This window comes from Akebia trifoliata, chromosome 12 (genome assembly GCF_017979445.1).
Source record: "Akebia trifoliata isolate Shusen 1 chromosome 12, ASM1797944v1, whole genome shotgun sequence".
Classification (NCBI taxonomy): domain Eukaryota; kingdom Viridiplantae; phylum Streptophyta; class Magnoliopsida; order Ranunculales; family Lardizabalaceae; genus Akebia; species Akebia trifoliata.
The window spans coordinates 2,510,755-2,535,745 of record NC_141386.1 but is presented as its reverse complement, the minus strand read 5'-3'; the positions used below and the strand labels follow the sequence as shown (position 1 = coordinate 2,535,745).

At 34.6% G+C, this 24,991-nt stretch overlaps 3 protein-coding genes across 3 annotated transcripts; all 3 read left to right on the top strand.

Annotated features, from left to right (window-relative positions):
- LOC147388585 (uncharacterized) lies at nt 1-6,276 on the top strand. Its single transcript, XM_086419264.1, has 6 exons — nt 1-769; nt 4,859-4,911; nt 5,012-5,099; nt 5,191-5,289; nt 5,876-6,003; nt 6,124-6,276. Exons 1-6 carry the CDS (start codon nt 98-100, stop codon nt 6,158-6,160), a joined length of 1,077 nt encoding a protein of 358 aa, XP_086275390.1. The 5' UTR covers nt 1-97; the 3' UTR covers nt 6,161-6,276.
- A 6,495-nt stretch (nt 6,277-12,771) lies between these two features.
- On the top strand, nt 12,772-17,513 carry LOC147388584 (rhazimal reductase 2-like). Its single transcript, XM_086419314.1, has 6 exons — nt 12,772-12,808; nt 13,233-13,352; nt 14,876-15,021; nt 15,178-15,256; nt 17,069-17,265; nt 17,384-17,513. The coding sequence occupies exons 4-6, from the start codon at nt 15,238-15,240 to the stop codon at nt 17,399-17,401; spliced, it is 234 nt and encodes a 77-aa protein (XP_086275440.1). The 5' UTR covers nt 12,772-12,808; nt 13,233-13,352; nt 14,876-15,021; nt 15,178-15,237; the 3' UTR covers nt 17,402-17,513.
- Nucleotides 17,514-17,637: 124 nt separating this feature from the next.
- LOC147388583 (cation/H(+) antiporter 15-like) lies at nt 17,638-18,135 on the top strand. Its single transcript, XM_086418312.1, has one exon. It carries the CDS (start codon nt 17,638-17,640, stop codon nt 18,133-18,135), a length of 498 nt encoding a protein of 165 aa, XP_086274438.1.
- Nucleotides 18,136-24,991: the final 6,856 nt, after the last annotated feature.

Below are 24,991 nucleotides of genomic sequence, written 5' to 3'. Positions count from 1 at the left end.
AAGAATGAGAGAGAGGAATCACTTTTCAAGAACTAAAACTCTCTCTCTCTCTCTCTTCTCTGCTTTTTCTGGTGTCCTCCTCTAATGACGCGTTGCCATGGCGGTTATACTGTCTTCATCATCATCTCTTTTCTTCATTTCTTCATCTCCCATTGAACATCAACAACAACAACCCATGTTGTGTTTTCTGTTTCTCATCATCTCTCTCTTCCTTCTCTTCATTTTGATGTTTAAGAGATTGAAGAAAAAAAGAGTAGAAGATGAGAAATCAAGCCAAACCCAAACCCTTCTTTCAATCTTCAGATATTCTCTCTCTTCAACCATTAATAAAACCCATGAGACCAAGAAGATAACCCATCCCCTGTTTTTAGATATCCTAACCTCTAATCCACCCAAATTGGTATCTTTAATTTCTTCTCTCTCATCCCATTTTTCTGTGGATGGTAACAGTAGTGATGTGGGTGATAATGGGTTGGAATTAGATAACGATGGTGGCGGTAATACGGTGGGAGACGATCTGGGGAAGAGTGGGGATCAAAGTGGGAAGAAAAAGAAGAAAAGGGCTAAGAAGAAAAGGCATAATTCACAATCAGAAGATGTTGGCGAAGACCCGAGTTTAGAGAGCCAATTATTAGCTTCAAAGGATAAGCATTGTTTGGATTGTTTGTATCCATTCACCTCTTCATCGAGTGTGACACAGAGGAAGATCAAGCAACAGTATGATCAACTTGTGAAGTCTCATGATTCCAAGGGCTTGACATTGGCTCAGGTTTTAATTTCTTTTCTTTTAGTAGGATTAACTTAGTTTATGATAAATGCTGAAAAAAGAAGTTTCAATTTCAATTTTGTTTTCGTTAGGTAAAATCGACGTGAAAGAGTAGAGGATTGAAACAATGTTTGCCTATAATTTATTGATAAATCCTATATTGAATGAGATTTCATTTGGAGGATAGGCAAGTAGTGAATTATAGCATTGAATATGATTTTATGTTCGTTAAATTGTTGAAGGTTACCCTACAATGTCCAAAATGGAACGATTTTTGTTGAGTCTGAACATGGACCTGTAGGGAATTTCCTTCAGTAGCTAGTGATGTGATTGGTTAACATACTTTTGAATGACAAATAACTTGCTACAATAGAATTTGTAGACGACACCACTTCACCATGTATGGTTGAAGGTTACCCCACAAAAATGGAAAGTATTTTTGTTGAGTCCGAACATGAACCCGTTGAGAATTTCCTTCAATAGCTAGTGATGTGATTGGTTAGCAAACTTTTGAACAAACCTTCTACAATAGACTTTGTAGATGGCACCTCCACCATTTTTGGTCTAGTGTTTTATTCATGCAAATCCTTTAAGATAGCGTTGCCCAAGCTTTCCCCATGCCTTTGAAATTGTGAGATGTGTAAAAAAAAAAATATTAAATTTTCTTAGGGCTTGTTGCAACTAGGACATTAGAAAAAAGATGGAAGCAAGGTGGAGAAGGAAAAACACAGTATTATATAGAAACTTGGAATATTGCTCCATGGGATAATTGTTGTTTCTCATAATGTTTTTGGGAATTTTTTTCCCCATTGCATATTTTAAACTACACAAATGCAATATCTTTTTGTTCCATACAATATTTGGGAATTTTCACATTCTAAAAGCCATGGAAAATATGGTATGACCAAGAAACTGGGGAGTCCTTGTATATTCTTTTCAAACGCTTGAAAAAATCTTGGGAAATTCAATTCCATGAGAGTCATAGTTATCTCTTCATTGGTTTATGTACATAAAATCTTAAAGGTTGATCATCCTATCCATAGAAGGCTATTCATCTGTAAAACATGCATCTATAACACTTTCACATGGGAGACTGGGAAATTTAGATTGAAATACGATGTAGTGTTTGGAAGATTATCCAAAGAACTATTTCTCATTTTAAGAAAAAGAGAATTTCAAGGTTGGCAAAGGCCAAAGGGTGCTTTTCTAAGAAGATAGGTGGTGTAATGACAGCCCTGTTTGCGTGTTCTAGTTGACTTGATCTCTATTTCTAACAAAAGATGGAACTATGCAAGATTTCATTGTAAGAGATAATGGAGGCTATTCTTGGAAGTTCGATTGTAGGAGAAATTTCAATGATCAAGAGGTGAACTCTTTAGCCAATCGTATCAGTCACATTTTTGATACACCACTCTCTTATTCAATTGAAGACATTTGGGTTTGGAAGAAAAGTTGAAAGGGGATCTACTTTGTTAGTTAATTTTACGTCATCTCCATTAGAGAAGGGTCCTCGGCTCCCATTCTTCGAGATCTAGAATCCATTCAAAAGTCGCTTTTTTCTCTTGGTTGATATTCAGGGATAAGGTCCTAACTTTATAACATTTTATCCCACATGGAATTATCTTCGTCGACTTCTAGCTCCTTTGCAAAGCTAACGGCAAATTCATAGCCCATTATTGTAGTTTTTCCCTCGTTGTTTGGTAACATTTTTGTATTCCTAATTCAGTTTATCTTTTGTACCTACGGCACTCCATGACTCTAAGATCCAATAATAGAATTTTGTGGGGTTTGATTCGGCTTGCAATTTGTTGGATCTTTGGACGGAAAAAGGCATGAGGATTTTCAATGGTAAACAGCAGGTGATTCATGCCATCATTATTGAGGTCTTGGGTCTTTCGTTTTTTGTAAGTTAAATCCAATAATTTTGAGGCTTTTCTTTGAAAATTTTATTTGTAGATGGGATCTTGTAATCGGGGTGGGGGGAGGGGGGTGTTGGTTCTTAGTTGCAGCTATGCTTTTATGTTTGTGGTATTTCTACTTGTTTCTCCATTTTTTTGGTAGCTTTCTTTTTGTATGGTAGGTCTCCTCAGCCCACTTGGATATTTTCTTCTTCGTTCGAATGAATTTATACTTCGAAAAATGTCTCAAGTGGATATTAATATAATTAAGGACACGTGTGAGGGAGTTGTGACTAGTGTGAAAACAAATGGTGAGGAGACAAATAAGTTCCTATTACAAGTGAAGTTGCTGAGATGTTTGAATGGAAAAGTCAATCTATACATGATAAATTAGTATTGAACACATTGGTGAAAATGTAGGAGTAGCCCCAATAGATGAAAAACTAAAGGAAAGTCAACTAAGATGGTTTGTTATGCACAATGAAGACCAATAGCAGTCCCACTTAGAAGCAATATGCACATTGAAGATTCTAAAAGAGCAAGATGAAGATCACAAAAATGTGGATGTGGTGAGAGCAGATTGGAAGACACATGAATTAACAGAAGACTTGGATTTAGATAGATTTGAATGGAGGATTAGGAACAATGTAGCCAATCCCATATTTTTACATTAAGGCTTTGATGATAGTGGTGATTTGTGTTTTCAGTACACGTGTTGCATGCTTTAATGGATCATTTGATTTATGGGATTTTTATTTAAAATGTCAAATTTGATCAAACTTGAAGTGAGTCAAATCAGAAGTCCAATCTAACTAGGAGGGTATGTCAATACAAGGTTCCAGCTGTACATGTGGTGACATTCATGAGCCTTAGTGTTGTTTATATGGACAAATCATTCCTAAGTATGTTTTTATGCTCACTTGTGTTTGGTGTATACTTAATTTGGTTTAGTCATGGAACTTGTATCCAAATCTAGGTTGTTGGGTTTGATAGAACTTAAAACTGGATCAAAACATCTCAACTCTAAACCCAACCCACTATTTTTCACAGCTTATTAGTTATTTCCTTGCTATTCAGAGAAGGAAAACAACGTTCTCCTTAGGTGGACCCTAAGGAAGGTCAAAGGTCCACCACACTTGTTTTCAGGATGTGCGATGTACTCCCTAGTCCCTTCATGGAGTAAACATGGTCTCGGTCTTTACGGAGAGCCTCAGATAGTTAATAGATTTTTCCAAAACCTCTATGGGTTAGTGCTGTGAAAACTTGGCAAAATCAATGATTGATTTGTTCATTGGAAAAATTTTGAAGAAATTCAGCTATTATATTAAGGGATTTTCTACCATTATTTGTAATTATTTCATTGATACCTTTAACCTTCTACGTGACTGGGTCAACCTACAGTCCTGCACAGACTTCTAGAAGAGGTTCCAGATGAGTGAAGTTTAGTTCCTCTTACACTTACCTAGAAGACTAGAATGTAAGTTTGGGAGTGTATGTTACCAAGTATTAACCAAACAGGTTGTAAGAAAATAGAAGTTTCTTCGGTCCCATTAATGAAAGCTCAAAATTTTGTTCTTGTTATCCCCCTTACTCAAGGAAAAGCTGCAACCATTATGAATCATAGTAATTTGGATTTTACCCAGTAGGTTTTTCCTTTACATTGAAGGGCCACGGAAAATTTGTTGCTTTCTTTCTGTGTGATTGCTTGCATTTTTATTACGTCTATTATGTCCTTGATTCACACGGAAACATGAAAGCTGTGTTTCCCCAACAATTTTATCACTTATTGGATACTTCTAGGTTTCCTTGAACAAGGTCATGTTTGTAACACTGGTCTGTATCCTCATCTTGGCTGTACTTATTCTATGTACATTTTTTAGAGAGATTCTGTTGCCACACCAACTTTTGCAAACAGCACCCCAATTCATATGTAAACTACCAAAGAATTAATGCAAATCATGGGGTGCTGTTAGTAAACGTTGGTGTGGCAATAGAAGCTTTCTTTTTAACAGGTAAGTCAGAAGCAAATCTGCTCTTAAGCCATGTGACTCTAATATGTAAAAGATTGAACTATAACTATCGTGTTTCCTTGTTTTGAGAGTGGATCATGAAATGAAAAAACTTGCATGAATTAATTAAAATATAACCTGAAATTTCAAATTAATCCATCGTGTTAATTTGTTACGTATGCCAGGTTTGTCAGTTTGTGAATTGCTTGATTGAGGCCAGAAATGACTTACAACACAAGTATGTTCCCTCAATGCTTCCATCAAAAAAACTAACTTTCAACTGTCATTTCCCATTGTTTTCATTCTAACGCAAATTGATCTTTCTCATCCTCCGACAGGTCTGAAATCATCCAACGTAAGTTTACGATATCAAAGGCTCTTCTATTCAAGGCAGACAGATCTTCATTTGACCGCCTTAGCCAACAGGTTTCTATAGTTCTTCATCTATATCAAAGCTTCTTTTGATCTTCTCTTTGTCGCCTATGGAAGTGTGGGTTTAATGTATTGAGATCTGCAGATATACAAACTGGAAGCAGAACAAAAGAGATTAGAGGAGGATGCCATCGTTTACAATCGGCTTCAACAACAGCTTAAGCTCTCACCAGCTTACAAAAAGGTATTTTTAACATCTTGAAATCTTACTAACAGTCATTGAACTCAAATGGTTTACCAAATTGGCAATCCAACACCACAGCCCTCTAGTTTCATGGAAAAACTCAGATTCAAAAAAAAAAAAAAAAATTGAAATTTTGAAATATAAATAAAATTTTGTGTGTTTTATCCAAGGTTTTGAAAATGGACAGTTAGAGAACTCAAATTATAAGTTAAAATTTAATGGTGAAAAATAACATTTTTTTTTTAAGTTATAGAATTTTGTCCTCTACACACATATTGCATCGGATCATGTTTTGGATGGCACAAGGTGAGCTCAAAGACCCTTGGTGAGATTTCAAATCTTTCTAAGTTAGTAAGACTGGACTTACTCTAAAATAAAAAATGGGCGCGACATGGCTGGCATGTACTGGTTAATTTCCAAGGGTGCTAATACTTTCTCCTAGTGATTCATAAACTATTTTATGGAATTGTACAAGATTATGTATCAAAATCTCAAAGACGTGCACATGCCAAAACCAAGTTTTCAATTCTCTCTTGACAAGAATTCCCATGATTTTTAACTTTCGCCCTCTCCCCATCTTTTGAAGATGCTTGAAATCTGCGCTCGCATGGAGTCAAAAGCCAGCTCAGGACAGCCGGTAGAAAGCCCAGACGATGAATTTTCTGATATTTCATTTGAGGAGTTACTTGCACAAGAAAAGAAGGATACATTTTGGTTGGTTTTACTGTTAATCACAATTATAATGATTAAAATTCTTCTTTTCTTTTTTTTTTGGTTTTTTTTTTTTTTTGTTCTACGTTGCGCTTACCATACTTTTCATTTCTGACTTTACAGGCAAAGAAATGGAAAGCTGAGATCGTGCATGAACTAATGCTATACTGATACTCTCATCTTGTGGGTTTTCCCTGAAGCAGTATGTTCATCCCACCCAAAATTTTGCATTTTCCCACGAATTTTTTGGTTGGCATGTACACTTTTTTTTGTGTCTGTTTGAAAGCCCCATGGTGATACCTTACTTTCTTTTGATCTTTTCCATTAGAAGCTAATCCTTTGTAATGGCTAACTTTTTCGGTGAAACTAAATTCCCCAACCCCAATATGATGTATACCTTGTTCTCAAAAAAGTTTGGTTTCTTGGTAATAATAGAAAAGATTAAAGTAAAAGTGAATGGGGTTTTTAGTGTTTTACAGATCATAAATTACCGTAAATAAGAATTTCATTAAAGTTGTTAGAAACATTGTTGTTTTCGCCATTAGAGTAAAAAAATAACTGTCTTTGAGATAGTTGTTTTTTTGGGTCTAGTGATGTAGACCTCAATGCTATCAAGTAAAACTTGCGATTTCAACTGAAAACAAAATTTAAAATGTAGGTTTTTTAAAATAATATTTTGTGAAAAAACATCTTATATTGGTCACTACTGCCATAGCAAGTAGATATAATATTGTAGAGATGGTTACCGAAGATGCTATTATAGTACGACGATCACTTAAATATAGTGTAAATTAAATGATTGTGATACCATAATCACGACTATTACGCACAAAACTAGCAATTTAAGTGATCGTCATTTTAAGGTAAAAGAGGTGATAAAAGGGTATTTGAATACTTGAAACTAGTGTTTTTAAGTTGAGAGGTGTTAAGTTACCCCCAGAATTAGAGGATGGTTAGAAAGAAAACCCTTTGTTAGGATACATTAAGCAAGTTTCCACAAAAAAAAAAAGTATGTTAAACCGGTAGAGAACAGGGCTCCTGGAGAAGTACAAGAAATAAAGAGTGTTACCATTGCCACACCCAGGGGCTGAGCCAGGATTTTGCCCTTGTGAGGGGCAACTTGAGTGAAAAAAATATTTTGTGGGGGAGCAACTAAGATTAGTTTTTTTTTGGGTCACGCTAGAGTGAGCTCAAGCTGGAGCCTCGTATTGCATTTCTTGACGTGAAAGTGGATAGGAACCATAGATGCTTTTTCACTCGTATCTCGATTAGAAAGTAAATCTGCCCTTGGCCACACTGACTTTTGCAAAGGCCACAACAACTGTGCAGTTCTTTGGTGATTTACATAGGAATTGGTGCGGCATTAGTAAAACTTGGTGTGACAATAGCAGCTCTCTTTAGAAAAGCTAGATGTTGTGGAACAATAAAATTTCTCTGGCACTCTTTTGGGTCCACCAACTCTGTGTATCTATATATATAGACTTAGTGTTTAGTACCAAAAGCTAGGAATCAATCATGAAAATTGCTCATGCTTAGGACGTGTTCTTGTACTCTCTCTTAGTTTTTCTTTTTTCTTTTTTTCTCCCTAAAGCATCAGACCTTGACCCCATCAAAAGGGACTGTCCTATAGTTGGAGTCTTCTAATTCTGAATTATCACAAATCTTTGTTAATAGATAATTGCAAATAGTGCCAATTAGTTTGACACAAATAAAATAAAAATCCTAGTCATTCTATCTATTCCAAGTTTGCTAGTTATAATCTTGATCCATCTAAGACTCTTAAATTTATAGAGCTCAATGTGTCCTGTTAGAGCTTAGTTTGGGTAGATCGGAACCAACACAATCCTTCACATACACACCCTAACATCGTTCGCGCCCAATTGCATGATGGGCAATCAAATTCAAATTGTCATACCTTCGTGCCCAATCACACAATGGACGAACAGATGGACACGAACTGGAAAAATCAGATCATGTGACGTGGAAAATAGAAAAAGATGTTTTTCATAATCGCCCCCACAAATGCATTGCCGAATGATTGTGGAACTAAACATTTCTAAGTCCCCACAAACCAACTGATTCAGCCAACAGTCTATCCTCATGTGTTAGGCAGCCTACCTACTAAATTCTCATGTTCATGTTTTTTTTTTTCTCTAATTATTATACAAGGACGTATACCAACAATTAAAGCTAGAAGTCCTATTTGTCCCACCAAACCTGTTCTACAAGACATTACAGATGGTAACATCAAGCTTTTGTTTTACAGTGAACAACAAAGTTTTGCTCCTAAGATCTGGAATTTGGGTTTCTTGAATCTGAGTTTTTCAATGAAATCTAAAAGGCTGTGGGGCCAATGATCCTTAGTAAGATTTGAATTGTTACTAAGTTAGTCAGGCTAACCTGACTCTCTGTTAAACTACGTGACTCCACAGTAGGATGCCTTCATTCTGTTAGAAAATTCTAGGGGTATATCTGATATTTTTCAAAACTCCCCTTTTCAAACTACTCAAGATGCATGACATATATTTGAAAATTTAGGGGTATTTTTAATATTTAAAAAAAAAATATAGTCCCCACTCGTCCCTATGTGACTCCGCCCTTGTTCGTGAGAATCTTTTTTTTTAGACATTGCAGGTATCCACACCAACTAATCCTACGGTCACACGCACCACCCCCTCGAAAAGACCTACGTGTAACAGGTTGAGTCAAGAGTCAAATGGACCCTGAAGGGTGGTCCCAAAGAATTAGTAATTTCATGGGGTTTCAAACACTAGACCTACTCTTTTTGAGGAGCTTATCAAGACTTAGCTTGCCCGTGAGGGCCTAGTTTGGGTTGATCAAAACCAATACAGCCATTCACGTACCTACCAACACATTCATTTGTGCCCGATCACATAACGGGCCAATAAAACCAAATCAACACCCTTTTGTGCCCAATCACCCAATAGATGACCATATGGCCCTAAGATCAATCAATCATATGTGATGTGCAAAACGCACTTTTCATAATAGTCCTAACGCATTACACACATCACATGCGTTACAAACACAATGTTCACTTACGGGCAACTAAGTGTACCAAAATAAAATTAAAAATATTACAAATAATAATGTATTTTTTTATAATATAAGTCGTATTACATTTTATTTTATTTGATCACTAAGCTTATTTTTAATGAGTTCAATGATTTGGTGTTGACAGGATTTAAACTCAAGTCTCTGGTATCATCACCTAAAGACTTTACCAATTAAGCTAATTGACACTTACTCGTATTACATATTCTTATCATAAAAAATAAAAAATAAAGAACTGAAGTTAGATTATATATATTATATTAGTATTGATAATATGACGTCGTTTTGGCGCAAGGTCCAACAACGTTTGACATGTGGTGTGAATGACATCAGCAATATAGAAAGAGCTTCTCTCTCTTGCCCATTGCCCACATATTTATTTTTTTTTAGATTTCAAATCTTAAAAAAGGTTATTGGGCCCACATTGATTATCACATTTACAATCCAACAACACAGCCTTCTAGATTTCATGAAAATATATATATATATATATATATATATATATATAATATATATATATATATATATATATATATATATATATATATATATATATATATATATATATATATATATTGTTTTTCAAACTAAATCCAAAGTGTTAAAATGAACGGCCAGCGAGCACCCAAATTTAAAAATAATATTCAACGGTAAAAATTAAATTTAAAAAAAAAAAAAATTCATATAATTTTGTCCTCTACAACTCCATTGCATCAGATCATGTTTTTGAATGTCACAAGGTGATCAAATCAGAATTATTTTTTTTCACTATAGATAGGAGAGAGAAAACGAGGAATGTTAATGTGTACCAAGGAACATAAGCTATGAACGAGTGCAATGTCATTGAACTTTCCTTAAAGACTACTAGTAATGTGACTTACGTCCAAATAGTTTGAGTGGCTCTTTACGACTATCAACATGTTTTGCAAGGGCGGAGCCAAGATTTTCTTGTAGTGGGGGCAAACAATGGTTAGTTGTATAGTTGAAGAATTTGAAAATGAATAGTTTTAAGGAGAAATTCAAAGGTTTTTTATTAGAAGAAAATGATATGGAGGTCATTTCTAATTAGTATATGAGAAGGTCCGGTTAAGAGGCAATGTCATCAACAAAAAATTGAGGAGGGGGGGGGAGAGAGGGGAGGGAGTGGGGACAAGTGGGGCAATTGCCCCCACCTGCTCCTTATTAGCTCCGCCTCGATGTTTTGGACTCCCTTCCCCCTTCGATAAGTGTATGCCCCTTTGAATGATTGGCTTGTTCAATTCTAGGAGGGCATGCATAAGCTAAAAACTGCATCATTTTATCAAAATTCTACATATATATATATATATATATATATATATATATGTATATATATATATGTATATATATATATGTATATATATATATATATATAGGGTCCCATTCGGCACCCTAAGTTTTACCACACACTTTAACAAACGCGTTTTGGGAAGATCATCTAAAAACTTCTAACCCATGTAAGACAAAAAACATTTGTTAAAGTGTGTGGTAAAACTTAGGGTGCTGAACATTTCCCATATATATATATATGGGTCAGGTTCAAGGGCCATATGAGAAAACATATGAGAAAACTTTCGTTTTTAATAAAATTTTAAAATATGGGTTAGAAATTTTGGATTGAGCTGATTTTTTGTGAGGATGATCTCTATGATGGGAAGATCATCTAAAAAAAATCAGCCCAATCTGAAACTTCTAACCTCATTAAAAGTGATTTAGAATGTGGACCGTCGATTTTTTACCACTTTTTATCACTAATTTGTAAATCACTTTTGATGGATTTAGAAGTTTCTGATTGAGCTGATTTTTTGTGAGGATGATCTTCTCATCATAGTGACCATCCTTGCAAAAAATCAGCTCAATCCAAAACCTCTAACCCTTATTTTGATAAACGAAAGTTTTCTCATATGTTTTCTCATATGACCCTTGAACCTGATATATATATATATAAGAGATACTTTATAACTCATTAAACACTTTACAAAAACATGTCCAACCAACTTTGGTATAGATATTTACAAAATCAATTTCTATCAAAACTATGCTTGGCATTCTTTAAAGAGACAAATCGGATGAAAAATTGGGAATCATGGGCTTCTAAACGTTCTGTAAAATAACAAAGAAACCTCTCTCACCAATTAATAAAATAGAAATATCTCTCACTAATTAATAAAATTTAATATATTTATAGAGAAGACATAGTGGAACGAGTTACAAAATTTTGAAACTCACAAATGCCCACATCTTTATATTTAAACATGGTCATTTTGGTATAAAAAAATCAAGAGAATTGTAATCACACGGCCTTGTTAGTGGGTTGTGCACTGTCCATCGGATTTTGCCTAACCCATACAACAACCTAATCCATCAAAACTAATTTATAGACATCAGGCACCATCCCACCCCATCACGTAACACCATTTAAGTAGTCACATTCTGTGAAGGGGCATATATAAGACACGATATGGGAAGCAAACTCAGACACTCTTACCATCTCAGCTAACCCTCGATGGGTACAACCTTGTGAATTACACACCCATCAATTCTTTTGAAGGAGTAAACCCAATCGCTCTTAACATCTTAACTAACCCCTGGTGGGTAAGACCTTGTGAATTACATACCCATATGTTCTTTTTTATAGATTATTATTAGAGTCGTGCTAGAGTAACATTGAAATGTACATCATGAGGGGACATTTTTTATATGGATGTGTGTCAAAATCATAAATATTTTTCATTGAGATACGAGTGAAATCTCAATGAAAAACATCTATGAATTTGACACACATTCATGTTAGAAATTTACTTCAACATTATCCTTATTATTACATATGTAGAAAATTAAAACTAGAAACCTTCTTTGGCCCACCAAACACTTTCTACAAGACATTACAAATGGTAACATCAAACTTTTGTTTTAAGAGGAACAGCAAAATTTTGCTCTTCCAATTAAGTGTTGGAAACTCTCGCAATGGTCCCACATCACCTATCTGAAAATGTGGGACCCATTAAAACTACAATATTAGTCTGATCTATGGCTGTCAATGAATTGGCTCGATTTGGGTTATATCAGATCTCATTATTAGGATCCAAACCTGATCCAATAAGAATCAGATCGGACCATATCTGATTTGATATACAAAATCTAATTAAAATTCAAATATTTAAATAAAATAATTTATATACTTTCCCTATATGTTATCAGAATCAATCTGGTAAGATACCAATCCTCAATCTATAACCAAAGTTATCGGATCTAAATGGACCGGATTTTGAGTCTGATCCGATCCATTAACAGCCCCGCTCCCAAGACAACTCTCATCAAAGCTTTACGCTGTGTTTGGATTGAGGGAAGGGGAGGGAAGGGAGGAGAAAATTTACAATTTTCTCTTCTTTTCTCCTGTTTGGATTGTTAAGTGAGGAGGGAAAAGAAGAAAAATGGAGGGAAGGGAAGGGAAAAATGGTAAAATTTTGCTCCCCCCAAAAACGGAGTGACGAGGAGGGAAGGGAAAAGAACATATTTTTTATTCCCAAATTGCCCTCAATCTTTAATTAAATTTCCAAAAGAAATAGATATTGACAGGTCGTTTATTACTATTTACACCCCAAACACAATCAAATTACAGATACCCTACCCATGCTAATCTTCTTCTTCAAAATCGAATCAGACCTACTGAGAGAGGAGAGAGGAACGAGGGTTTCTCATCGATCACATCAAGGTAATCGATCTCTCTCTTTCTTTCTTGATTTTGATTTAACAGAGATTGATCGATCGATCGGTTCGTGCATGTTTCCGTTAAAGATATATCGATCGATTCTCTCTTTGGATGGATTGTTTGTAACATCTAGGGTCTGGATTGAGCTTTCCCCCTTTTCATTTTAATCTTTTTTCGATTCCTAGAGATTAGGTGTTATCTCATTCGAAGTTGTTTTCGGTCAAAAATTCTTACTTTAGTTTCAGATTCGTGTCTCGAACACTTCTGAAACTCAATCTTCAAATCATCTATGAATGATTTGAAGATTTTTGTCTCTGAATCCAAATAACAATTTCTGTTTTTTCCCTGATTAGCTAACCTCAAGGAAATTTTTAGTTTTCTTTTCTCTCGTTTCCATTGATTTGGACCAAAGATGTCACTTGGACAGAGAATAGGAGATAAAAGCGACTCACGGTACTGTGGTACAGAGACTGATTTTGACGATGACATGCATCAGGATTTAAATTTCAATCTCTCTGGTGGATTTGACTTCATTGTGTCTCCCTTGGTTGGTAATTTCTATTTTAGCACTTTTTGTTCCAGTGTGAAATTGTTTAGGATTTGTTTCATTCTGTGGTTTACTATTAGATGTTTCTTCTTGTTCATTGTGTCCATGAATTTGCTATAAAAAAGGGTTGAATTAAATGATTTCGAGGATTTGTTAGAATCTGAGTGTGGTTTACTATTAGATGTTTCTTGTTAAATTTTATTTTGAAGGGTTGAATTACTATAGAAAATGATTAAGGGTTATGCATTTTCTATTGTTTTGTTGCTTGAAGTCTCATTGTCAACTCCCTCTCAATCAATGCCTGAATGTTTTTTTGTTACCACGTTTAAGATATATTTGGCAATTTCTTTTGATAAGCATTTTGTTACTAGAAGAAAGGGGGGATCGGGATGACCAACCTGATCTACATAATGGAAGTGTCTTCAGTCTGTGAGAGGATCTGGTGGGTTTGAGTGTTCCTTGTATGTTGTGTCACTTCTGCTTTTGTACCCTTATTCCAGTTGTTTATCTATGTATTTGTGTTTTGATTATTATTTTATTTTTACTGGTTGTATGTTATGGGAATGCCCTATTTTTGAATGGTTTTTGGTGGCTAATTAGCCAATCACATATCAGCTGCATGTGCTGGTTCCAGCCATGCTGTCCTGTTTGTGTGAATGGTCAGTAAGCTCACCTATAGAACTCTGATGCTGGTATCTTGTAATGGAAATGAAGCTTCTTTTTATTTTCACTCAAACGCCATCACCTACATTTGCAGCAGTGCTATATTGTCCTCAGATTATGCACCTAATGATCTTTAATTTTTAGAAGTTATTCTATCCAATGTTAAAAAGAAAATATAGAAGAAATTACGTAGCAATGCAAAGTATTTATAACTCCTTAGTATGTATAGATAATGCCCGAGTGGTACTAAGTACAGGCCAATTTATGCAGGAGTGGAAAGATAAGCCGAGTGATGCAATATAATGGGCTTTAAAAGATGATAAAAATACTTGCAAAAAACACATTTTCTCTCGTTTGGTTAAAATCCTTATTGATACTTCCTAAGGGAAGTCTTACTTGGTCTAATAAATAAACAAGAAATTAAATGTTGCAACTTCGAGGGTCTTCACGGTGGTTCTTCACGATGGTGCTTGAATTTGCAAGAGTTGATTGAAACAACATTGAAATGAAATAACTTACACCTTGCATATCATGCCTTAGTGTAAAGGGATTTAGCATTGGCTCTTACCTTGATTTTCGAGATTTCTTTTTTGTTTTGTTTTTAATTTATTTTCTTATTCAAAATTTTTTCCTTCTATTTCCAAATGACAGTTGCTATTGATGAATGTTCTTTACTTTGTTTTTTGTGGCTACTTCCTTGTGAGGGCTTGACCTTCCCCTTTATGTTCATTTATACTCCTTTACAGGTGTGTCCAAACTTATACATTTCTTATAAATTTTAGCCCTTTTTTTTTTATCTTTGTAAAGATCTTATTATCAGATTAGGATTTAATAAGTAACAGTTGGGGTGCCAATAGCAGCTTCAATAAATAGAGGTTTGAAGACAAGTACATAAAGGCTCTTTAGATGGCTCAAATTGATCATGATGAAGTGGACTAAATCCTTATGTGTACATCTACGCCAGAGGATCTTTTTGGCAGTGCTCCTCAGATCCAGAGATCACTGGGTAGTAAAACAAGTCCTTTGGCCTATGACATTACAGTTGTCTGTAGTGGGTTAGTGCTGTGCCTAGTCTCGGTTACTTGTCATATAAAAGGCGATGGGTTTAAAAATGTTTTAGTAATTGATGCTGATTCTCTTTCCCAATATGTTTGTTGAACAGCTAGAGGAACCTGTACTCTCTTTGGTGATGTTGCTGGTGTTGTAGTAGTACAGGCTTGCAATGGCATCAATTGATTCAGGTATGCATATGAGCATGTTTGAATTGTGAGTTACAGTTGGTTTGACACATTATGAAAAAAATTTGAAGTCATGGGTTCAAACCTCAGAGTTGGGATTGTCCAATATGTATGAATTTTAAACTGTAGCTAATTGAGGTGAAAGTCTAAAACACTTGATAACTTGCTCCCTTCCCACACCAACCAAGACTCACTTGACCTGTTTTGAGTCATTTGTTATCATATTTCAAGGCTAGGCCTAAATCTTATGTTTTTAGAGTAAAACTTATGGCATGGATCACAATGAATGGCAAAAGTATAGCCGACTCAGGTGTTCGAAAGAAGAGTACAGAGGTCACAATGACGACCACCCACTTCACACCAGTTGCCCACAGAGTGTGTAACAGGGGAAACCCTCTGTAATATCATATACGAAACCTGCCATATTCAAACCAATAAATTAAGCATTTTACAAGAAACAGACTCTGCACTCAAAGACATAATGATCAAATCAGAGAAAGCACTCGCATATTCCAAAGTTCAATGGTGGGAGCAATATGCAAGTGCAGCTTCAGCATTGTGGCCCTATGTTCTTAGTATGTTGTATTGGCTATCAAGCAATGGCCTAGTGCTAGTAAGCTAAAATACAGCATGGTAAACATAATGACACTCTAGGATAAGATACAAAAGCGACACAAAAAACTCACCTGCTGGTAAGCATGGAAGCAGAGCCCAGCCACAAGAGCCTTTATGCACGTGTCTTTAACATTCAAGCTCTGTGTACATAGTAAATTATAACTAGACCCGTTTAATAACTAGTTCTAGAAAGAAATCTAAACAGAAGAAAATGTAATAGGTTAGCTATATGTGATTACAGGTTTACCTCTTTCTTAACCAAGAACTTTTTACTTAGTACATTACAAGATTGAAATGTTACATTAGACGCCATTGGACTCCAAAATCCAGCCCTATTTTTCACAAACCATAATGAGAGGTGAAGCATAACTATCTAGGCTTAACCACTTCAACAAAGTTTGAGAAATTATGATAACTGGTGTATTGTATATAGAATCCTCTATGTATATAACCACTATGTGTTTTTCGGACATTCTATGCGCAGATTACCTTCAAAACAATTTGCTTACCAATTAAATGGACCTCAAATCTCTATGAACTAAATGAAATAGACCTCTACCTAACTTTCCAAATTATTTTCATACAAAATTGTGAATATACAACTAGTTTTGGCATGTGCAATTCTCTCTTTTGAAAGTTTTCCTCTTAGTTATTGTATACATATTTCTATGCTTAGAATTATAGTCATTGTACATATGTATATATGTATCTCTAATGGAAAGGAAATATACATGTATATATAACAATAAAACAGAGCAAGAGACTCCATTTGGTGGTTAATACATTGCTTTTGAAACTAATGAATTAGTCGTTATATAATTTCTTTAAGAAATATCTAAAATGCATATATAATAATAAAATAGATACTCATGTAGAGGTTTTTTTGGGATTTCGCTCTTAGAGATTTGTGTACTTTATTTATCCCAAAATAAGCCTGTATTTACCATTATGATATATCATTTAATTTGCAAGGAACAAGAGGAATTGTTTAGAGAGCAATTCACTACGTCTTTAATTTGGCTAGGCAAGCGATGATTAGTAGTTGTTTGCGTGTGATAGTTTTTTGTCAAGTAAATGTTAGTCTCATCGTTTCCAACATTAATATGAATATATTATAACTTCTGGATCCTGTTTTTTCATTTGTTTTTTTTTTTTTCTGATTTACTAATATGAATGTATTGTACCTTGTACACTGGCCAGCCAAATTGAAGGAATGGGCTTCATATGCTGTGCCTAATGAAGAAGACTTCAAAGAGTTGGACATGGAGTCAACCTGGGCTGGAATGGAGAAATGTTTGGATATGGGGATATGTAAGTCCATTGGTGTGAGCAATTTCTCTTGTAGAAAGATCGAACGGCTGTTAGAACATGCATCAGTCCCACCAGCTGTGAATCAGGTACCATCGATTCCATGGGTTACTATGATCGACACATACATCATCATCATCTTGTGAAGGATCTAACACTGAAGTCAGTTTTGGAGTTAATGAATGTGAACATATATTGTGATAATAGAACAGTGAAGAGCACTGACAAAGGAGTAGGAATGTGCAGCACTCTCAGCTAGATTGTAAAATCAGGATTGTCGCTTGCATTCATGAACAAGAGAGTATCCCTGGACTCATCAACTTCCTTCAAGCCTCTCATTCAAACAAAGATAGCCCAATCTCAGTGTATGCTCTCCACCTTGTTGAACTCAATGGTGCAAATGCCATGTTTATAACTCATGACAGCCATCTTAAATCTTCCAGTATGCCCGCTCCAACTTCATGGTAAAGGCCTTGAAGATCTATGAGCAAACACATAATCACTATGGTAGCATTCAGGCATTCACAGCTGTGTCTCCTTCCAACACGATGTATCGTGATATTTGTGAACTTGCACTAGAAAAAAAGGCACCACTCATTATTGTTCCCTTCCACAAGCCAGGATGGAGAGACTATACTCAATATAATGCATCTCACATGGTGAATTCTAGCCTCCTGGCCAATGCACCTTGTTCGGTTGGAATCCTTGTTGATCAAAACCCACACATGAATGTTCTGCCCCGTTCCTTGGCCTCCTCAATGAACCATGTTGCTGTTATTTTCATGGGTGGAGAGGATTCTCATGAAGCGCTGCCCTATGCAAATTTCATTGCTAGGAAGCCAAGCACTAGCCTCACTATGGTACTCCTTTTGGCTGATAACATCAACAACAACTATGATGATGAGAAGGAGATGAAGTTAGATGATGAATTTGTGGGACAGTTCATGATGAAACACTAGTGATTGATAGAATCAATTTTCAATTTTGTTGATTGTTAAAAACACGTTCATATTAACCCATTTATGTCATCAAACAAACATGAGTATTTCATGGAAAATCATTGTTTTTATACAGGTATAATATACAGGGATATGAAACGTGAAAATGTATTACTCCAGCGAGTTCCAGATTGGGCGAGTTCTAGTTGGGGACCTAATATTTTTTTTTTTAAAGAACACCCGGATGTAAAAGTGTATGGGAACCATAGATACTTTCCTCGAGATACAAGTGAAAAAGCATCTATGATTCCTATCCACTTTCACGTTAAGATGTGGGATACGAGGTCCAATCTTGTGATCAGTCCAGCTAAGTACACGCTTTGTTGGCAGTCCTTGGGCTCACCTTGTGGCATAAAAATAAAACAAAAACATGATCCAATGCTTCGATGATGTAGAGGATGAAATTCCATGAGCTTTCATAAATTAAATATTTTTAAAAAAAATTATTTTTCATTTTAAATTTAAATTTAGGAGTACCATGGAGGTTCGGTGGTCATAAGATCCAATTTCTTTCTTTTTTATTTTATCTGAGTTTTTTCAAGAAATCTAGAAGTGTCGGATTGCCAATGTGGTAATCCATTTTTGCAAAACAACCCTTAGGAAAGCTTAAAATCTTATTAAGCTAAGTAAGGAAAGTGTTTTTCATAACATTAAACTGTTCAAATCATGGGTCATGGAAAATTTAACGGGTCCTTAAAGCATTTAATCCTAACCTCAAATCAATTAATTTTGTTCGAGTGGCTAGAAATGCAAGGAAGGAGGTCGTAATCCAAAATAAAAATACATGGAAGAAGTTATTCTATTTTAAGGAAAATTATTTAGGGTGTGTTTGATTAACAAAATCCTTATATTAGAGAGATTCTATTGCCACACCAACTTTTGCTTAGGATGTTCTTAGTAAAAGTGGGTGTGGCAATAGAAACTCTCATTTATACGCATTCAAAAAGAAAGGTACCTCAAATTGATCTTGAATGTTTGGTTGTTTATATTTTGTATCATTATACAAGAAGAATTTTATTTTTTAGATTATGAAGGGTATAATAGTCATTTAACAATAATAATTTCTCTTCTCTTCTCTTATGAATCCTAACCAAACAGGAGAAACATGATTTTTTCTCTTCTCTTCTCTTTCAATCCAAACAGGGTGAAGAGAAACTTCCCTTCCCTTCCCTTCCCTTAATGAGTTTCTCTTCCCTCCCCTTCCCTCAATCCAAACACAGCCTTAATGAGACAAAAAAGAAAAGTAAAAAAAAAAAAGAATGAAGGAAACAGATGCGCATGAAGAACAGATGAATCACCAAAAAGTACTAAAAAAAACCCAATAAGCAAAAAGCTGCATAGAGATCACTGCAACTCTGTATCACTGTATCATTCTGTCCATTTCAGGAGGGAAAAAAAAAGCCCACAGAAACCCCAAAAAGACAAATAACTCCCCAGTCCCCCATTCCATCTCTGTTTTCTATTATAAACAAAACAAAATGTAAAACCCTTTACAAAACCCTAGAAACCCATCAACTTTTCTTCTACTTTTTTTCAGATCAAAACATCCTCAAACTCAAATGGGCCCACATTCAAAACCCTTGTCAGCCATTCATCATCACTCTCTTCAACATCACAACCGTTGGTGGTTTCACTCTCAATTTCCTTCTCTTGAAAACCCATTGACGACTCAGAGGGTAACTCTTCGTTGTGAGACGTCAGATACGAAATGCTGATACAACCCATATCAAAACTCGCCATCACAGTTGATGAAGAGTTGGAAAAAGTGGGTCCACAACTCTCTTCGTTACCATTGATCGTAACCAATGAAGATGATGAAGATGAAGGGTCGATGATGTTGGGACAGCTTAACTCTTCTTCTAAACCCTTCATCATCTCCATTACTGTTTCTTCTTGGATCAGAAACTCAGCCAAGAAGTCATCTTCGTCGTTGTAGTCGTCAGATATCGATGGAGATCGTTGACGTTTTGCTGGAACGTCGACGGCGTCGTCAGATTCTGGCCTCTTTCGACTTTCTTTCATTTTTCTAGAGAGAGAGAGCACGTGAGAGGGCACGAGTGAGAGATATAGAGAGAGAGAGCAAAAAAATGTAAAGAAGCTGAGGAGGAGTGGCCGGTATAAATAGTGGTTGGATGGAGAGAGTGACAGCGAAGAGATGCTGCGTTGGCAGGAAGAGAGTGACACGTAGGATAGGAGTAGTTGGAGGTGATGATGTGGCAGGATTTTTACTGCCAAATGTAGCAGAAATGGCGGGAATCGTATAGTAACAGCGGCCCAACAAAGGAGAGGACAGACGATCTGTCGGTTGGCTGTTTAGGAAATAAATTACCTCGAGAAACCCCTTTTGGCCTTTTTCTTTCTGGGTTGCATTTACTAAAATGCCCTTAAGCTTTAACATTCTACAATTTTGGTTTTTTGTGAATATTTGAAATACCCTCCTATGTTCTCAAACTGATGACATATCCCTTGACCCCAGTCTTCTGTATGAAATTAAAGAAAAATACCAAAATGCCCCAATCTTCAACTTTAAGTAAAAAAATTATTGATTTTTCTACTCAATAGTCAAAGTTGTAAAAATCTTTACCTTTATAAGCTAAAACATAACTTTTAGGATAGTAGAAAAATGATAGTAATCTCAAATATATATATAATGAGAGATTTACATGTGGACCTAATTATTGCATTTTTATTACAAAAACTTAGAACTTTAAGAGAACCTTACTTTATGAAGTTTGTTACTTATCAAGCCTTATTACATTTTTATTACAAAAACTTAGACCTCTAAGAAAACCTTACTTTAAGAAGTTTGTTACCTATCAAACCTTATTTTAACAAGTTTGTTACCCAACAAACCTTGGAGTAGGGATCCACGTCATAAAATTCAAATTGATGCGGTTAATGTATTACTCAACATATTTTAGACTGGATCCTATAACATCAATTTGTGGGATCAAAAAACATAATCTGATGCCACGGGTTTATAAAGGACAAAATTTTAAAACCTTTGAAATTTGTTCTTTTAATTTTCATCGTTGAATTTTAGTTTTTAATTTGGGAGTTCAATAACCATTCATTTTCAACACCTTCGATCAAGTTAAAAAAAACAAACTCATTTTTTTTAATCTGAATTTTTAGAATGATAATTTGATAATCCATGTGGGTCCAACAACCCTTAGAAAGATTTGAATCTTACTAAATTAGTTGTACTAGCCTAATTCATAAAGTAAGGTTTGTTCAATAACAAAATTGATAAAGTAAGAGAGATTTTATAATAAATTTCAACATATAGTCATGTCGAGTAAATCTCTCTAAAATATTTTGGAGCTTTATGATAAGTTAAAAGCTAAGTAAAAATGATGGATTGAAGTTCTGGTTAAACAAATTAAAAATAAATTATCATAGAGGGTGAAGAGGTTGAGGAAGGTTGACTCAGGAAAGAAAAATCAAATAGGATTTTCAAAAAATAAAAAATCAAAGAATTTTGGGTAGAAAAATTTAGAGTTTTTATATGAAGGGTTAAAACTAGTTTGAAAATCATAAATTGAAGATAAGGTAAAATGGATTAAAAATAATTAGGAAAAAAAAAAAAAAAAGTTAAACAACTTAAAAATTGCTAGAGGAGAGAAGCATATTTGAGTCATTTTCATTAGTTTATCAATGAAGACTACGATAAGGGGTATGTAATCAGTTCGAAAAAACAAAGCTTACTCAAATATTCACTAAAATCTGAAGGGTTATATTTAAATCACCTTTTTTTATTTGGTTTTGATTTTAAAACTCACACGTACACCAAAGAAGTAGGTGGACCTTATTGTAAATCTCTGGTGATTACTTTGATTTTATGCAACACAGATAGAGAAAATCTGCTTCAAATCCTGAATTTATTGCAATAAAATCACCAGAAATAGAAATTATTTGAAAATAATTTTGAAATACAATTGCTGGTTTTCCTAAAAGTTTTACTACACGGCACAGGGTTTATAATAGGGGTGTAATTTGGTTTGGTTTGAGGTCAAATTGGAACTAAACTGACATAGATCGATTCCACTAAATAAGAATCAGAATTGAACCAAATTTCATTGAAACCAAACCAACCCAAACTGAATTAAAGTTGGTCTAGCTCGATTCAATTCTATGGATTTCCAATATTCTATAAATTATAAGTAATATTTTTTAATGAAAAAATAATTAAAATTTTTCATACAATAAATCTCAAATATATTCATGAAAAGTCATTAGTTTATTCATACAAGATCACTAATCTATGTCTTAACTCCTAAAATAATTCTTATATATATAGAAAGATCACTAATCTATGTCCTATACAAGTTTGATCCGAGAATCGAACCAAGTTGATCGGTTCTCCATTTTCGTATCCCCACAATCGAATCACAACTTGTTTCAAACCGAACCAAACCATCCCAAAGCTATATGTTTGGTTTGGTTCTCGGTTTGAACCGGACCAAGTTACACCCCTAGTTTATAACACATATTTGCCATACTTGGAGGATATGGTAGAAGGCTAGAATTTTTAGAAAAAAAAAAAAATCAAATATATGTCAATACATACATGTGTATTTATATATCATTAATGTTTTTCTGATTCAAAAATTTTCACTCAGTTTGTACGCAACAGACGTGGCAAGGGCACAAAATCATAGATCTTTTTCTTCGGGATACACAAAAAAAAAGATCAACGATTATGTGTCGAGGTCACGTCAGCCATGTACAGACCGAGTGAAATTTTTTGAGTCAAAAACTCACGACTCTTTATTATATATATATGACTTTTTTTATTTTGATGACAAGGTTCCAGAATCTGGACCTGCCCGACTAGTAAGAATTTTTTTAAATATGGAAGCTTAGTTGGAAAGTGAAGTTATTGAGTTAGAGTATCGAGAATTGGTAGTATTTCTTAAAATAAACATCAACTTATTTTTATCTTATGAAGATAGAGTCATCGTAGGGTTCCAACATAAAATGTCATTATCCAAAGTTATTGTACGAGCTTGATTTGAAGAAAAAATTCATTGTTTTATTAAACAAAACTTTTTTTTAACTGTTTTACTTAAATTAAAACAAGAAAGTATTTATGTTTTATAGTATTGATAGGGGAAAAAATCACTTTAACGAAAATGAATAAGGTAAAGTTTTAAAAAAAATTCAATTTTTGAAAAAATTCAATTTTTGTCTACCTTTTTAGGAATTTTTCTTTTTTGTAAATATATATTTGGTTTTTAAGGTTTGATTATCCTTATAATTGGACAATGTACAGCTAATATTCTAATTTAATATTTTCATTTACAAAAATTGTGAAGGATTAACATTCTCTTTAGAATAATGATTTTCGGACGCCCCCTCTAACATACACCTCGACATGGCATGTGCTAGAACCATAGGTCTTTTTCCTCGGGATACACAACTGCACATATTTATGGGGATGTGTAGTTGTGTATCCCAAGGAAAAAAGATATGTGGTTCTAGCCCATGCCACTTCAGAGGGGGCATCAAAAAATCACTATTCTTCTCTTTAAGGAAAGAGACAAGATACAAGCAAGCATCACAACTATGACAGGTAGGCAACATGTAGCTTGTCCACGATTGATCTAGTCAAGTTTAGCATGATCGAATTAGGTTGGGTGGTCGAGTGCCCATTGGATTTATCTAACCCTTTATGTTACTTGATTCATCAATTTGCTCGATCCGAATTTGAATTCCAATTCGTAGTTCACCACTCTAGAACGAACCCAATTCATAGGTGTAGACATAGATAACTCTTTTCTTGTTTCTTTTAGGTTTACTAGTTCGTAAATATAACTAAATTATGCAAGTTACAAAAATATCTGTAAGATGTTGAAAAATCTAAGAATTAAATAAAAAATTACACATAATGATCTAAATTTAATCCCAAGGGGTTAGCTCAATGGCAATTTTGAATCGATAAGTGGTTAATGCCTTTGGGTCATGAATTCGATACTCAGTATGAACATTAATTCTTCAGGACCACCCGCGAGGGCACACCCTCACTTGGTGCATGTGGTGTGCAAGCGTTGCACGTGCCCCGAGACTAGTCCTTGGACATGATCATGATCTATGGAATGGGCAAAGCCTAGATACGGGATCGATCCGCTATCTACAAGGATACCTGATCATCAAAAAAGAAAAATAATAATAATAATATAAATACATAAATAGTTAGACACAATAAACGTACCAAAAGATATGCTTCTCTTTTACGTACATCCATGAATATGCAAGTCAGCGAGGCATATTCGATTTAAAAAAAATACAATATTTCATTAATTGGTTTGTCTAACCTAAAGAAGGAAAAAATAAAAATAAAAAATCAATGAATCACAATGATCACGTTCATACATGATCTCACTCCATATCCATTAATTAGGATTCGAACTATTAAGAAGGTAACATGTATATATAGATTAACCCTTTTAAGTGAGAATTGGGATGTGTTAAAAGCACCCTAATTATTACCTAGGTCACCCGACTCCATAGCCAAAGTTTTTGTCTTATATAAGTTAAAAGTTTTGGAAACTAATTGATTTTTTTGTGAGGATGATCTTTATGGTGACGAGATCATCATCCTCACCAAAAATCAGCCCATTTCGAAACTTTTAATTCCATCAAAAGAAATTGAAGAATCGTGAATTATTTATTTATTTTATAAATAACTTTTGATAGAGTAAGAAGTTTTAGAATGAGATAATTTTGATGAGTATAATCTCCTCGTCATTTTCAGAACTTTTAACCCATGTAAGACAACAAAAAAAAAAAATGGTCAATTGTTTGGGGTGCCTTT

What these genes read in the sequence shown, in the direction of transcription:
- LOC147388585 (XM_086419264.1), top strand. Translation starts at nt 98, where the DNA reads ATGGCGGTTATACTGTCTTCATCATCATCTCTTTTCTTCATTTCTTCA. An exon ending in AGAAATGACTTACAACACAA is followed by an intron (nt 4,912 to 5,011) that starts GTATGTTCCCTC and finishes ATCCTCCGACAG; the next exon opens with GTCTGAAATCATCCAACGTA. An exon ending in TTGACCGCCTTAGCCAACAG is followed by an intron (nt 5,100 to 5,190) that starts GTTTCTATAGTT and finishes TGAGATCTGCAG; the next exon opens with ATATACAAACTGGAAGCAGA.
- LOC147388583 (XM_086418312.1), top strand. Translation starts at nt 17,638, where the DNA reads ATGGTAAAGGCCTTGAAGATCTATGAGCAAACACATAATCACTATGGT.